The following is a 13,001-nucleotide window of genomic DNA, read 5'->3' on the forward strand; positions in this document are numbered from 1 at the left end:
GCACCCACAGCTCCTCAGAGCGCCCCACAGCTCCTCAGAGCACCCACAGCTCCTCAGAGCACCCACAGATCCTCAGAGCGCCCCACAGCTCCTCAGAGCACCCACAGCTCCTCAGAGCACCCCACAGCTCCTCAGAGCACCCACAGCTCCTCAGAGCGCCCCACAGCTCCTCAGAGCACCCTCAGCTCCTCAGAGCACCCACAGCTCCTCAGAGCACCCACAGCTCCTCAGAGCGCCCCACAGCTCTTCAGAGCACCCACAGCTCCTCAGAGCACCCACAGCTCCTCAGAGCACCCACAGCTCCGCAGAGCGCCCCACAGCTCCTCAGAGCACCCACAGCTCCTCAGAGCGCCCACAGCTCCTCAGAGCGCCCACAGCTCCTCAGCGCCCCACTGCTCCTCAGCGCCCCACTGCTCCTCAGAGCACCCACAGCTCCTCAGAGCGCCCCACAGCTCCTCAGAGCACCCTCAGCTCCTCAGAGCACCCTCAGCTCCTCAGAGCGCCCCACAGCTCCTCAGAGCACCCTCAGCTCCTCAGAGCGCCCCACAGCTCCTCAGCGCCCCACTGCTCCTCAGCACCCCACTGCTCCTCAGAGCACCCCACAGCTGCTCAGCACACAGCAGCTCCTCAGCGCCCCACTGTGCCCCTCAGCGAGCCCCACCACAGGCCCTTGGTGCACCCCAAGCCCGCACAGGCACGCTTCCTCCCCGCCCTGCACCCCTGCGCCCCTCCCTGAAGCTCCGGGGCCCACTTAGGGCGTCCTGCTGCGGCTTGCCCCCGCTGCTGAGCAGGAAGTTCCCCCAAGCCCACTCCCCTAGGCGCTGCTGAGCCCCCAGCCCCCACGGCTCCGTGACCCACCGTGCTGGTGCACCTCCCTTTGGCGCCACGTCCTGGGAAAAGCTGGTTATGGCCAGAAAGCAGCGCAGGGCTGGGGAAGAACGGGGGTGATCTCAGAGCCTCCCCTGCGCCTCGGGGCATGTTGGTGATGGGGGCCCTCTGTGGTGGAAGGATGGGGTCCCAAGACAGTACTCACCCACCCCTGCCCGGCCACGTGCCGTGGACAGGCCACTCGCTGGAAGACAATGGTGTGCCAAGGGCCTGGCCGCCCTGGGACCAGAGATAAAAGGGGTGTCAGGCCACAGGTGGCCCAGTGACCAGAGCTGAGAGGCCACGGGGAGGCGCTCGGGCGGCCCTGGAGCCGAGGCCACAGAGGACGGGAAGGGCCTGCGCTGGGCAGCAGGGCCGCTCGGAGGTCTCCAGGGCCAGCCGACTGAGCAGGCTGGGGGGCTCGGGGCGCCCTCCCCGGCACCACCGCCAGGGCCCGGCTGTGGGGCTGCGACCTGCAGGCCTGCCCAAGGAGGGGTGTGCCTCCTCCCAGTCAAAACACAAGGCACCCCACGAACACTGCAACTGGCTCCCGGTGCCCGGGGAGCACTTGAGCGCCGAGACGGGCCCCCTTGTGGGGCTGCGCAGGCTCCTGGAAAGCGCTGCTCCAGGGGCAGGGCGCCCCAGCTGATGTGGGCATCGGTGGAGGCTCAGGCCCAGTGGTGCCAGCGCCGAGGCGGGGCGGACCCGCTGCCCTGGGCGGGCGGTGGGAGGGCGACCTCGAGAGCCAGGCTGTGTCCCCTGCCCACGCTGCAGGGCCCTGGACGTCAGCGCTCCTGCGGCTCCTGGCCACGGGGTCTGCCTCTGGCAGTGGCTGGGGGCCGCTCCGCTCCACGCCTGCTCCCCGCCGGCTGGCTGCTTCCACCCACCCGGGACAGGGCCGGGCCCAGCACCCCACACAGCGCCTCCCGGCAGGCTGCGTCCCTGAGCAAAGCAAGCTGCGCACAGCAACGCTCGTGGTTCAGGTGTCCTTTAATTTGGATGTACAGTGTTTGCAGCAGTTTAAAAACGTCAATACACACCTCGTTTCAGCCCTCCCCGCCCTCTCCTCCAGGCGGTCTGGCCAGCGCTCCGGGCCTGGCCCATCCCAGCCTGGCCGGTCCCCAGCAGTGGTGGCAGCAGCACAGTCACCCCCCCCCCACAGGTGGCCCCGTGGCCCCCGCCCGCGGGAGGAGCTGGGACAGAAGCCACGCACAGGAGGCCCCTGTGGGGCGGTCAAGGCCGGGCTGCCAGCCAGTTTGCCCACGGCCGGACGTGCGGACTGCTGGCAGCACACGGGCAGGGCCCAGGCTGCCTTCGGTGTCCCTGCAGGCCACCCCTTCCCGCAGGAACCTTGCAGGCTCTCCCCGTGCCTCCTCCTGCCCCCCACCCACCCCAGGACCCAGGACACAGGACACGCCAGGGAGTAGCGGGCACTCCCCAGAGAGAGGCCAACACCCAAAGTGAGGAAGTCTGCTCCAAGTTTGCTTACAGGCGTCCAAGGGAAACTAAGTGCACCCCATTGGCAACAGAGAAGGGCAGCGCCCGCCCGCTCCAGCACCCACTGGCCCCGGTTCCACCGCCAGCAGGACACAAGCTGAATTATTGCTGCATTAAGATCCGTGCTCCACGGGAAGGGCGCCCAGCGGTGCCCGGGCCAGAGGGCCGCCCCTCAGGGGGCTGGGGGACGCCCCTGGGCACGATGCGAGCAGCATAACATCTCTGATGCCCCTTCCTGGTGTGGAGGCGTTTAAGCTTCATTCTTTCTTCCCCAAAGCACGGGTTTGCTGGCAAACTAAGAGCAAGAGTAAAGGGCACTTGGCTTGGGAGATGGTCCGCTCCAGCCCACGTGGCCAGAGCCCGCCGCGGAAGAGGGAGGCACGTTTGGAGAGGAGACATGCTTCAACGCATTGTAACAATTCTACCCTGGTTTCATTAAAGTCTTTCCTGATATCACCAGCAGGAAACAAAACAAAACAAAAAGTCCGGCAATCAAGGACCCTCTGCCTAAGCCTGGATTGACAACTACTCGTCTTAAACTGTCCTCCCGTCCTGTGGGACATAAGCGGTGACGCTCCATCCACCGAGTCCTGCTCCCACACGGCTCCTGCCCATCTGTGCCTGGCGTTCCCCGTGGACAGCCGGGCGCGGGTCGGCACTTCTCTTCCTGAACTTGTGCCCATGCTGGGGCGCAGGGAGGTCTTTGGGTTGGCACCTCTCCAGAGCTGGGTTCCGGAGCCTCGGTAACAGCCCCTCTGCTCTAAAGCACGTGATAAACAGGCCGGGCCCACTGGACGCCCATCGGGCCTGCTCTGCTACCTCCACAGGGAACGCTTCGAGAGCTGCTCACAAACGTAAACGACCAGCAGCTCCACGGCCTGGACTCCCGTCAAGAGCTCCCCTCCGCAGGCCTCCCCGTGCCCTGCGTCCCTTGGTGGCTTTCCATGGCACAAGCTGGGAGGACGCGGAGCCCCAGCCAACGAGTGGGGGCTGCTCTGCTTCTCGCCAGGGCTCAGCAGCGTCCCAAGGTCCTGAGCAAATGCAGAGCCACTCCTGCACCCACCCGGCTGCGGGAGCCCAGGGAAGGCCTGGGAGCGCGGGCAGGCAGCCTGCTGCCAACGGCCCCACGTTGCTCGGGAGGGCCTGAGGAAGCGGCTGCTCGCCAGTGTAGACATGCTTCACAAAAGGCCACTCCTGAGTGCCAGTTAACCTGGAGGACCAAAAACGTTCCCGCTTTCAGATTCTGCAAGAGCTCTGAAATGACCTCTCCTAAACACGGACAGCATTTGAGCCCACGTGCAAACTGAGACAACTGCACAACAAATCCAAACCTCCAGGGTCTGCGTCGGAGAGCAAGGCTGTGTGGCAGGTCAGTGGGACCCCCTTCCTAAGGCCCCTGCGCAGCGGGCAGGGGCAGGCCTGCTTCCCAGGACTCACTGTCACTTGTAACGACCCGGCTCCTTGGGGCCTGGAAACAAGCTGCTCAAGGGGCTCAAGGCCCGAGGGTGGAGCAGCTGTGGGCCTTGTCCTGCCCCTTTCCTGGTGCACCCTGCTCAGCCCCAGTGCTCCTGGGCGCAAGGAGCCCGAGGAAGCCCGGCCGTGTGATTCTGCTGAGCGTTGCCTCTAACAGTTGTCAAGACACCAGGATGTCCTTGACCAACAGGGTGCAGACAAACGGACGGCACTCAGCAGTCAGCGGGAGGCATAGGCTGGGGGCGGCAGGGGCAGGTCTGGTGCCAGGTGGGAGCCGTCCCTTCCCGGTAAGTGGAGCCTTAGAGCGGTCAGGGCCAAGGGAAGAGGGGCTGCACTGCCTGCTGTGCATGGCACACCTCCTGGGCACTCTTCCTGCACCCTTACGGGGGTATGACAGAGAATTCTTGAATACAGACAATTCTTTACACTCTAATGAAATGTGCACGCATAGAAAGGGTGACGCGAGCAAAGATGTGACGGGCACAGTCGGAGGACCGCGGGGGACCCGCCGGGCAGAGGGGGAGCCGCTCCCGGGGAGGGGCATGCAGCCCAGGCTTTACAACTGTACATACTTTACATGGGTATAGAAATAGTTCCGTTAAAATTAATCTCTTTACTGATATAATTAAATTTTAAATCCTGAGAAGTTGGGGACGTCAGGCTGGGTGTCTGGAGCTCCCACTGACCACCCAGCCTACACCCAGCACACACAAGTGCAGACATGGGCGGCATGCCCGGAGGGCTGCTGTGACCCCCGCGCCCTGCGCCTCTGGGGGGATCGCTGGAGAGGTCCCTCCAAGGCTGACAGCATCCACTTCCACCTGGGAGACAGCCGAGGGGCCTGGCAGCCAACCTGAAGGGAGGAGGCCTTCGGCCCCGAGGCAGGAGAGGCTGCAGCCTGACGGCGACGGGCCAGCCTCTAAAGGATGCAGAGGCAGGAGGACGCCGGGCCCTGGCCTCCAGCGCTCGCTGCAGGGCCAATGCACGGGGCTTCACTCTCCACGAGGATGCGTTCCCTGCATGGCACCTACTGCCGCCGGGAGAATTCAGACACCATCTGGCTGCCCCATGCTGCGGTGGCGAGGGGAAGCCTGCCCCAACGCGCCAACTGCCTGGCCAAGACCCCTCTGGCCCCTGCAGGTGGGTCCCACAGCGACACAGCCCCGGCGCCAGCTGCTCCTCGAGGCCTCTGTCCTGCAGGCACTCAGCACGCGGCGCCCTTGTGAACACTGAGCAGACAAGCCAGCAGTCGGCGGTAGGGGCTCCCGGGCACCGCGACCACCTCAAACACAGACTGGAAGGCCCTGCGGTCCAGCTCCTCCTCTATCTGGTGCCTGTAGAAGTCTGTGGCGACCAGGCAGAAAAGGTTCACATCCACGGGTTCCAGCTTGCCCATTCTGCTGATGACGTGGGGGAGGCTAGCAGAGGAGTTAAGGCAGCAGAGTGGGTAGAGTGACAATGGCCCCAGCTTCCCGGCGCTCCACCACCGGCCCCAGGGAGACCCTTTCCTGACTCCAGGTCCACCCTCTCCAGCCTTCACAGGCTCTGGGGCCAACCAGAGTGCAGGAAGGGATGTGGCCGGAGCCCTCCAGCTGCAGCCACCTGCCACTGCTCTCTGCCACCCAGGCCAGACGGCTGCGGGTTGGACACCAGCACTCCCTGGCCTGGACGCCCGGGCTTGCCCACAGAGCGGGGTGCTGGGCAGGGCTGGCAGAGCGCACCTGGCCTAGCTCCCGGCAGTGCCGTGCTCCTGCTCGGCCCCCGGGCTCGCCGAGGGAGGCCGCCCCACCAGCAAGCGCCGGCTGTGCAGCGTTAAGGCTCTGTGGTCTGTGTTGGGGGAAGGCGCCTAAAGGGGAACTTTTGGCAAAGAAGTCTTTTGGGGCTTGGACCTGAGAGGATGGTATGGGCACAATGACAAGAATAACGAAAAACAGCATCAATGAAAACACCCCACCATGAGCGCAGAAGGGGCCAGGGAAGGCGTCCTAGTGGCTTGCCAGCGAGGACTGAGACGGACCGTCCTCTGTCCCCACTGTCCCTCTGCTTGGTGGGCTCGCCCGGCTCTGGGGACATATCCTCAGGCTATCACTAGGGACACACTGGCCCAGCCCCCTTTTCTCTGGCTTTACTTTGGAAATGGATGTCCACCCCACCAGTTTCCTTATCAACATGTTAGTCCCTTGGAGCAGAGGAAAATGTCATCTTGACACCTGTGGGTTCTCAGCAGAGGTTAGGATTCAAACACTTCCACGGAAACACCAGCCCATGTGCTGAGAGCAAGCAATGCAAGGACTAGGCGTCGGGGGCGCTGGTGCGGCAGGGCACAGGAAGGATACGTTGCCGAGACCCACGGGCTGGTGGAAGCGCTGACGAAGAAGCAGGAGAGGCTCCACATGGCCATGGCCACCGGCGCCCGCTGCGTGAAGTTGGAGAGTGAGAGCATCACCCAGTCCCGCACCATGGACGACTGGCCTGTGCCGTGCAAGGTCTGGAAGACCTGGAGGAGAGCAAGGGTGCGGTGGGCCTGGGGCAGCAGGAGTGCACGGCCTCGATTCACCCGCGTGGGTGAGGGCCGCGGCTGGCGCTAAGGGGAGGAAATCCCCGAGGGAACGGCACGTGGCTGGTACTCAGGAATCAAGCGCGACGCTGTGCGTGAGCTCTTCCGGGCGCCAGTGCGGCCGGTTGCATCTCACCTTGAACACCACGGAGGCCATGAACTGGGGGTACGGCTGCTGGTTGGACAGAAACTCTCCAATGACTTTGTTCATGACATCCTGGGGTGGGAAGAAGTCATCCAAAAACTGTGGCAGGATCCGGGCCACCACTCTGGCTTCACAAGGAAACCCTTTCCTGATCCTACGAAGAGGAGAAACCAGTCAGAGCCTATCCTCCCCCAGGGGGCTCATCTCTGAAGCGGGGTAGGGGGCTGAGGGCTGGGCTCCGAGGCGGCTCCTCGAGTGCGAGGTTAAGAGTGAAGGCAAAACCCCCACCTCACTTCCCCTTGACTCATTATTTGACTGCTGACTGCGCACCGGCAGAATTGGGGGCTCTCTACCCCAAAGCGGTGTCCTGTGAAACAAAAAGGCTTTGTCCAACCATGGAAAGCCACAAGCAGAATAAGATGACTCTGGCATAGAGGAGATTTAAACTAGTGACCCCAAACTGTCCTAGTGGTTTTGTTTTCCCATGCTGAGAAGCTCCAGCTCCATGAAACTCCCATGGGAACACACTCGAAGGCCTCGCGGCATACTGCCAGTGAGGATTTCTCTCCCCACTCCCTGACGCCTACGCAGCCCCGCAGGTGCGCCCCAGCAGACCCTCCCATCAGCATCTGCAGCGGTCCTTTCCGAGGCTCCAGACGACCCTCGAGCTGCCATCTGTCACCACATGTATCAAAGCTGAGTAACTGATAAGCCCTCGGGGTCTTCCGGAAGCTGAGCCTGCGCTTGCCCCTCCGGTGCGCCTACACACGAGCTGGCACAGCTGCTGCTCCAAGACATTCCACGGTTCAAAGTGGTCTTCTGTCGGGCCAGTGCTGGTCAAGCAAGCTTCTCCCCACAGCGTTCTGAGCAGGCGAAGTGGTCGTGGGCACTGCACAAGCTGAAATCCCAGCTGCGCCACACGCAACCAGCCCTCAGCCGCTAGGGTGTGAGTGCACGCGGGCAGTGCAGTGTGCACACCTCCACGCAGGGTTGCGGCCAGGGCCAGGCGGCAGGTGGTGTCCAACGGACACAGCAGGATGAGACATGTAGAGCCGATGGGCTGTCTGTTACACTTCACGTGGCCAAAGGGTGCTCACAGGGAGCCTCATACAAACCAAATGGCCTCCTGGGACCAAGCAACAGACCCTTCTCTTCAGAGAGGCCGCGAGCAGACACCAGGCCCTGCTCTCAGGAAAAAGCCTGATCAGGTGTTTCCTCTGTTCTTCAGAATTAGCAAACTAAGCCAATTCTGAATAAAAAGGCCTAATTTAGAGAGCTGGGAAGCAAGCCACAGGTCCCACAGGCTCTCAAGACTCCTTCTCTTCTGACTGCTTAGACCTTTACTGTGACCCAGAAGTGACGCCACAAGGGCAGACAGGCTCACCAGCATCTCTGACTGACCTGGGCACTGTGCCGGCCCCCAGAGCCCCTGTGGTCATGTGCAAACCTGACCTGACCCTGCTCGGCCAGAGCCTGCCCCTTGACCACAACGACGGGCGTAAGCCTGGGGGATGCCTGGAGCGAGGCACATCCAGCCCCGGGCACCGGTCCAAGCTCTGCGCTGACCGCTAGAGCCCTGAAGGTGCAGGCGGGCGCCACAAGCAGGGTGTGCCCAGGGATGCCACACGGCAATGCGCCCGTGCAGCAAGACAAGCAGATCTGCACCAACACCGTGGCTGCTGGTCCAACTCAATGCCGGCTAGGTGATGAGAAGGTAGGTTTCGCTTCTTACCTATCAAAAAGGACAGATACCCGTTCCATGGCGACGATCACCGACTCGCTGTCCGGGGCCGCAGGGTTTGCATCTGACGTTCTTCCTGGGCTAATTTTCTCCTTTCCTGAAACAGAATCGCTCAGCACTGAGGATGCCTCGGCCGTCAGCACATCAACACTACTCCGTGGACAGTGCGCTGTCCACAGCCATCCCCTGGGTGCCTAGGATTATCTGCAATCGAGGGGCATGAAGCTCTGCCTGACCCAGCACCACGCCCCCTCCTCACAGGCTGGGCTGTGCACCACGTGGTGGTGGGCGTCCACAGGCCCGCGCTCTGCCGCGCTTTGATGATCACACACGAGGGACCCCGAGCCAGTCACCTCCCCGCTCTGGGTTTTAGAACCTCCCTCGTAAGGTGATGGGGCTGGATGGGAGTGGCACTGAGAAGTCGAAGCTGGAGGGGACAGGTGGGTCTCCACCCCGCGAGGGCACTGAACAGAAGGCTGCAGGGGGCGGGCTTGGCTGCACACCCTCGTCCCGACTCCCACCGCCCACACACCTGTGTACATGCAGGTGAGCATCAGGCCCAGGGCCGCCATGGCTCGGTGCGGGCTCTGCACGTTCACCCTGTCAACGCTGAGCTTGACCAGCGACTCTGCATCCAGCCGGGAGAGCTGCTCCGAGAGGAGGAGGCGCTCCAGGCCTCTCAGGACGCAGTGGTACATGACCGCTGGGGTGGCCTCCTCACTCCCAGACAGCATCACCCCACACATCTGTGCGAGAGAGGCACTTTCTGAAGGCATAGGATCGCCTCCCGCTCTCCCACTGCCCCCCAGGAGAGCTCACCCAGGTATATCCTGTAAGCCAGAAGCCCTGGGAGGCCTGAGCCAGCTCACCTGGATTATTGAAGCAGAAAACTCTGGCCCTACATCCAGAGGGTAGTTCTCGATCAAGTAGAAGGCCGTGGCACACATCACCAGGACGTGCTGCTGGCTGTGAACGTTCACACAGCTAGAAACACGAGACAACAACGCTCAGCAGACGAAGTGAGTCCATTCCAGGCCACAGGCTGAGAGAACCAAGCTCTGGGACCGGATCTAAGTGCTGGTCACTCTGATCATGGAGAGTGGACAGACCGCAGCTTGCCATACTGAGCCTGACGCTGCACGCAGCAACCTCAGCCTGTGCCCTAGGCCTCGCACTGCACTTGTCCCGGGAGTGCCTGTCACCTGGACAGCCCTTACAGGCGCCAGCCCGTCCAGCTCGTCCCTAAGGGCTCCTGTGAGCCTCTGCTGCCCTGCCCCTCCCTGCCCAGCCAGCTGCCTCACGCTCACCTGCTGCTCCCCCTATCGGGCCAGGGCCTGCTTCCTGTGCTCAGTGCACCTGGCACGGACCACCGCGCAGATGCACAGACCCACCCCGCCCTGTGCAGACAGGCTTGCTTCACTGCCCCCCTGGTGCTCTGCACACGTCGCCTCTCCTGTGCCCAGTTTCCACTTTTGGGGCAGATGGCACTAGCCCCCATTCCTTGGCACTTCCGCTCAACTCACCATCTCCACCTGGATGACTTGCTGACACTGCAGGCTCACTGCACCCACCTAGAGAGGGGGAGCCCACGGCATCTCTGTCCACAGCTCGAGTCCCCTCACCCCCCACGTGTGGCCCTGACAGTCACCCAGTGGCCACCTGCAATCTAAGACTGCTGGGGCCTCCACCTTGGGTTGCTGCCACTTCTCAGGCTGCTGCCCTGAAATCGAATCACTGTGTCCTCCACACACAAGGCACTGAAAAAGGCCAGGGGCAGCTCTTGGCTCCCCTCCCAACTGCATGTGCTTGCTTGCCCCACATTCGCCCCATTTGTCGAGCAGCTGCTCCTTGCCAGGCTCTGGTCACGCCGGGAGGGCCAATGTCTGCTCAGTCTGCTCTCGGGGCACCCGCTGTCCAGGGAGGGCGACAGACAGGAAAGACCTCATTCAGGGCTCCTGCCACGGGCAACGGCCTGTGTCACCGTCCCCTCTGCCCCTAAGATGCTGTAACGTGCCCCTCTAGACTCTCTCACCCTCCTTGGCATTCCAGGCCTCCCCAGATCCTTTCAAACCTTCCGCTGACGTGCCCCCGCCTCCTGCCCTCCTCTCAGGACGGGGAGTGACTTTCCTCCCACGTTCCTGCCCTCTCTCCCCTTCCTCTGTCTCAGCACATTCTACCAGTCAGGGCAAGCTGCACGGGAGAGGAGCTGGCACCGGACAAGTCAGAGCAGGACATCGGAGGCAGAGCTGAGCGCCACTGACCTCGGAGCAGGAGCTGTGGGCAGGCACCAGCACCGGTGTGGAGCCGGAAGCCACCGTGGTCGCAGCGGGGGCATCGAGGACCCAGAGGTGGGGCCCCAGCTCTGAGCGGGAGCACAAGAGCTTCAGGGCCTGCCTGCCCGGCCTCCTCCTGACGCCCTCCCAACACCCCGCTGACGTCCACTCTTCTCCTCCGAGCCCACCCTAGGATGCCTGCGGCGCCCCAGCCAGAGGAGAGCCAGCTGGGGCTCGCCGCGGGCCGCACTTACGGGGCGACCACCTTGAGGTTGGAGAGGAGGTAGTCGCTGACGAAGGGGATGAGCTGCTTGGCGGTGTCGTCCAGGAGGTCGCACTCGAGCACGTAGAGGACGCCGTGCAAGGCCCCGATCCTGCTGGGCAGGTGGCTGCTCCGCAGCGTGCTCTCCAGCAGGCGGCTGATGGGCTCCGCCACCGCCTTGTCCTGGGGCAGAGGCACATGGCACAGGCTGACCTTGGCCGTGCAACGGCCGCCCAGGACAGGCTTGGCTCGGGTCATGGATCAAATGAGACACTGCTCTGGGGAGGGAGGTGTACAGTCAAGACCCGGGTGCTCAGAAGGGCTGGCACCCGGGCCGGGCTCCAGGGGGCGCCTGTCCGCCGGCGAGGCTCACGTGCCTGGAGGCTGGTGCCAGCAGCGTGCTTGAAGCTGAGCACATGCTTCCCCTCTGCAAGCCCGTAAGGTGGATGGTGCTTCGAGGAGGACCCCGTGTGACCAGCCCCAAAAAAACCCCAGGCCTGGGCCTGAGGCCCTTCCTGGCCAACACCTCACAGCACTGTCACAGCCCGCTGCTGGGGGTTAAGCGGTCCCGTGTGGCACCACTGGGAGAGGACTCCAGAGATTTGGACCTGGATCCCCCGGCTGTGTCCCCCAGGCGGCTCCCTTCCCGGGCTGTTTGGCACCTTGTTCTGTGCTACCTCCTCGTGTGTGATGACCACCTGCTGGGTCCCGTGAGGCCCTCTGGTGCATCCAGGCTGCTCGAAGACCCCGACCCAGAGGTTATGCTAACTTCAACCAGAACAGCATCAACGTCACCGCCCGAAATACAGCGGAGGTAAGCCGAAACCAACCCTAGTACCACGGCCCCTCCCCTCGGACATGCTCTTTACCGGTGGAGAGAAGACCACAGAAGAACCCAGTTGCGAGTGGCAGCCCACGGCCTTCACAGAGCGCCCTGTCCTATGAGAAGGCCACCCGCTGCTGGCTCGCTCTTCAGCTGGCTCCTCAGAAGCGAAAGGAGACTGCTGGGCACCTGAGCCCCGTTTCACCGGAAGGACACATTCTGCACCAGAAACCTTCTCCTCTCCTCCCCCCATCCCTGTGCTGTCGCCCGCCCCACATTCACGCCGCCATCTGAGCCCTGCTTGAGAACTGCTCAGGCCCTCGCTTCCAGAAGCACCACACCAGGACGGGAAGCCACGGGCTGTGGACCCCTACGCTGGACACACACCTCCAAATGGAAGGGCATGCCTTGGAAAGGCTCTGTCTGTAGTAATGCATCCCCCAAGAAACGTCCCCCAGGGGGCTGGGGGGCCAGGGCCCAGGTAGTCTTGCCTGGGGACCTCGTTTTTGAAGCGTCATTATTTACTGGGTTGACAGCAGCCATTTGCTTAAGGGGATCTGGGCCTGAGCACAACAGCACAACTGCGATGAAAACTAATCCAGCACAGAGCAAAAAGCAGCCGCTTTTTACCTTGCCACCCCAGAGGGGTGTGCACTTTGAGGAGACAAAGCGCTCCCTGCTGCTGTGCCCCGGTGGCTTCTGGACCACGGCTGTGGCCGCGCTGAAAGTCGCCCCCAAGGGGGCCACTGCTCGCACAGCCTGGTGCGGGCAGGACAAAGGCCACGTGGGAGGTGGGGCGGTGAGGGCTGAGAGTCAGGGCTCCAGCTCACGCCTGCCTCTGGCCTGCCCGTGCGACTGCAGCTCAGTGCCTGACCTCGGCCTCCACAGGGTAGGCCAGGAAAGCGGGCCCACCTGTCACACTGGAGATGGCTGTGGGGGAAGGCAGGGGAAGGTGTGACAGGAGCTGCTGCTGCGAACGCTCCACTGCACCTCTTGGGAAAGGTGGCAAGGGACCCAGCACCCTGGGGTGATCCCGGATGCAGGCACCCAGCAGCTGCTCAAGCATCTGCTGAATGTGTGAATTTCTGTTGCTGCCATAAAAGAGATTCTAGGGGACATCTGAGCAAGAAACACCACAACAATTTGCCGATCCTACATGGCAAATAGCAATCAGAATGCCAAAAGACAGTTGGGAGTCAAGCTCTTTTTGTCTAGTGGCAGAGCAGATATCCTTTATATGCTCTTGTTAACAAGCAGCAGGGCCCAACACAAGTATTTTCATATGTATATATGGGTGGATGTTTGATAAATACGTGTAATAAGCACAGAGAATGGATATGGGACTGCACTGGTTGAATTCCCA

General features: G+C 62.7%; 1 protein-coding gene across 2 annotated transcripts in view; it reads right to left on the bottom strand.

Annotated features, from left to right (window-relative positions):
* Positions 1-1,839: 1,839 nt before the first annotated feature.
* HTT (huntingtin) overlaps positions 1,840-13,001 on the bottom strand; it is a 167,589-nt gene continuing 156,427 nt past the window's right edge. For both annotated transcript variants that reach the window (XM_058301329.2, XM_058301330.2), the window contains 7 exons: positions 10,808-10,998; positions 9,150-9,264; positions 8,813-9,026; positions 8,272-8,377; positions 6,531-6,693; positions 6,174-6,334; positions 1,840-5,255 (listed from right to left, as the gene is read on the bottom strand). In XM_058301329.2, coding sequence (XP_058157312.1) covers positions 5,042-5,255; positions 6,174-6,334; positions 6,531-6,693; positions 8,272-8,377; positions 8,813-9,026; positions 9,150-9,264; positions 10,808-10,998 — 1,164 coding nt within the window. In that variant the 3' untranslated portion in view covers positions 1,840-5,041. The remainder of the gene's footprint in view (positions 5,256-6,173; positions 6,335-6,530; positions 6,694-8,271; positions 8,378-8,812; positions 9,027-9,149; positions 9,265-10,807; positions 10,999-13,001) is intronic.

Source organism: Dasypus novemcinctus, chromosome 1 (assembly GCF_030445035.2).
Source record: "Dasypus novemcinctus isolate mDasNov1 chromosome 1, mDasNov1.1.hap2, whole genome shotgun sequence".
NCBI classification, from domain to species: domain Eukaryota; kingdom Metazoa; phylum Chordata; class Mammalia; order Cingulata; family Dasypodidae; genus Dasypus; species Dasypus novemcinctus.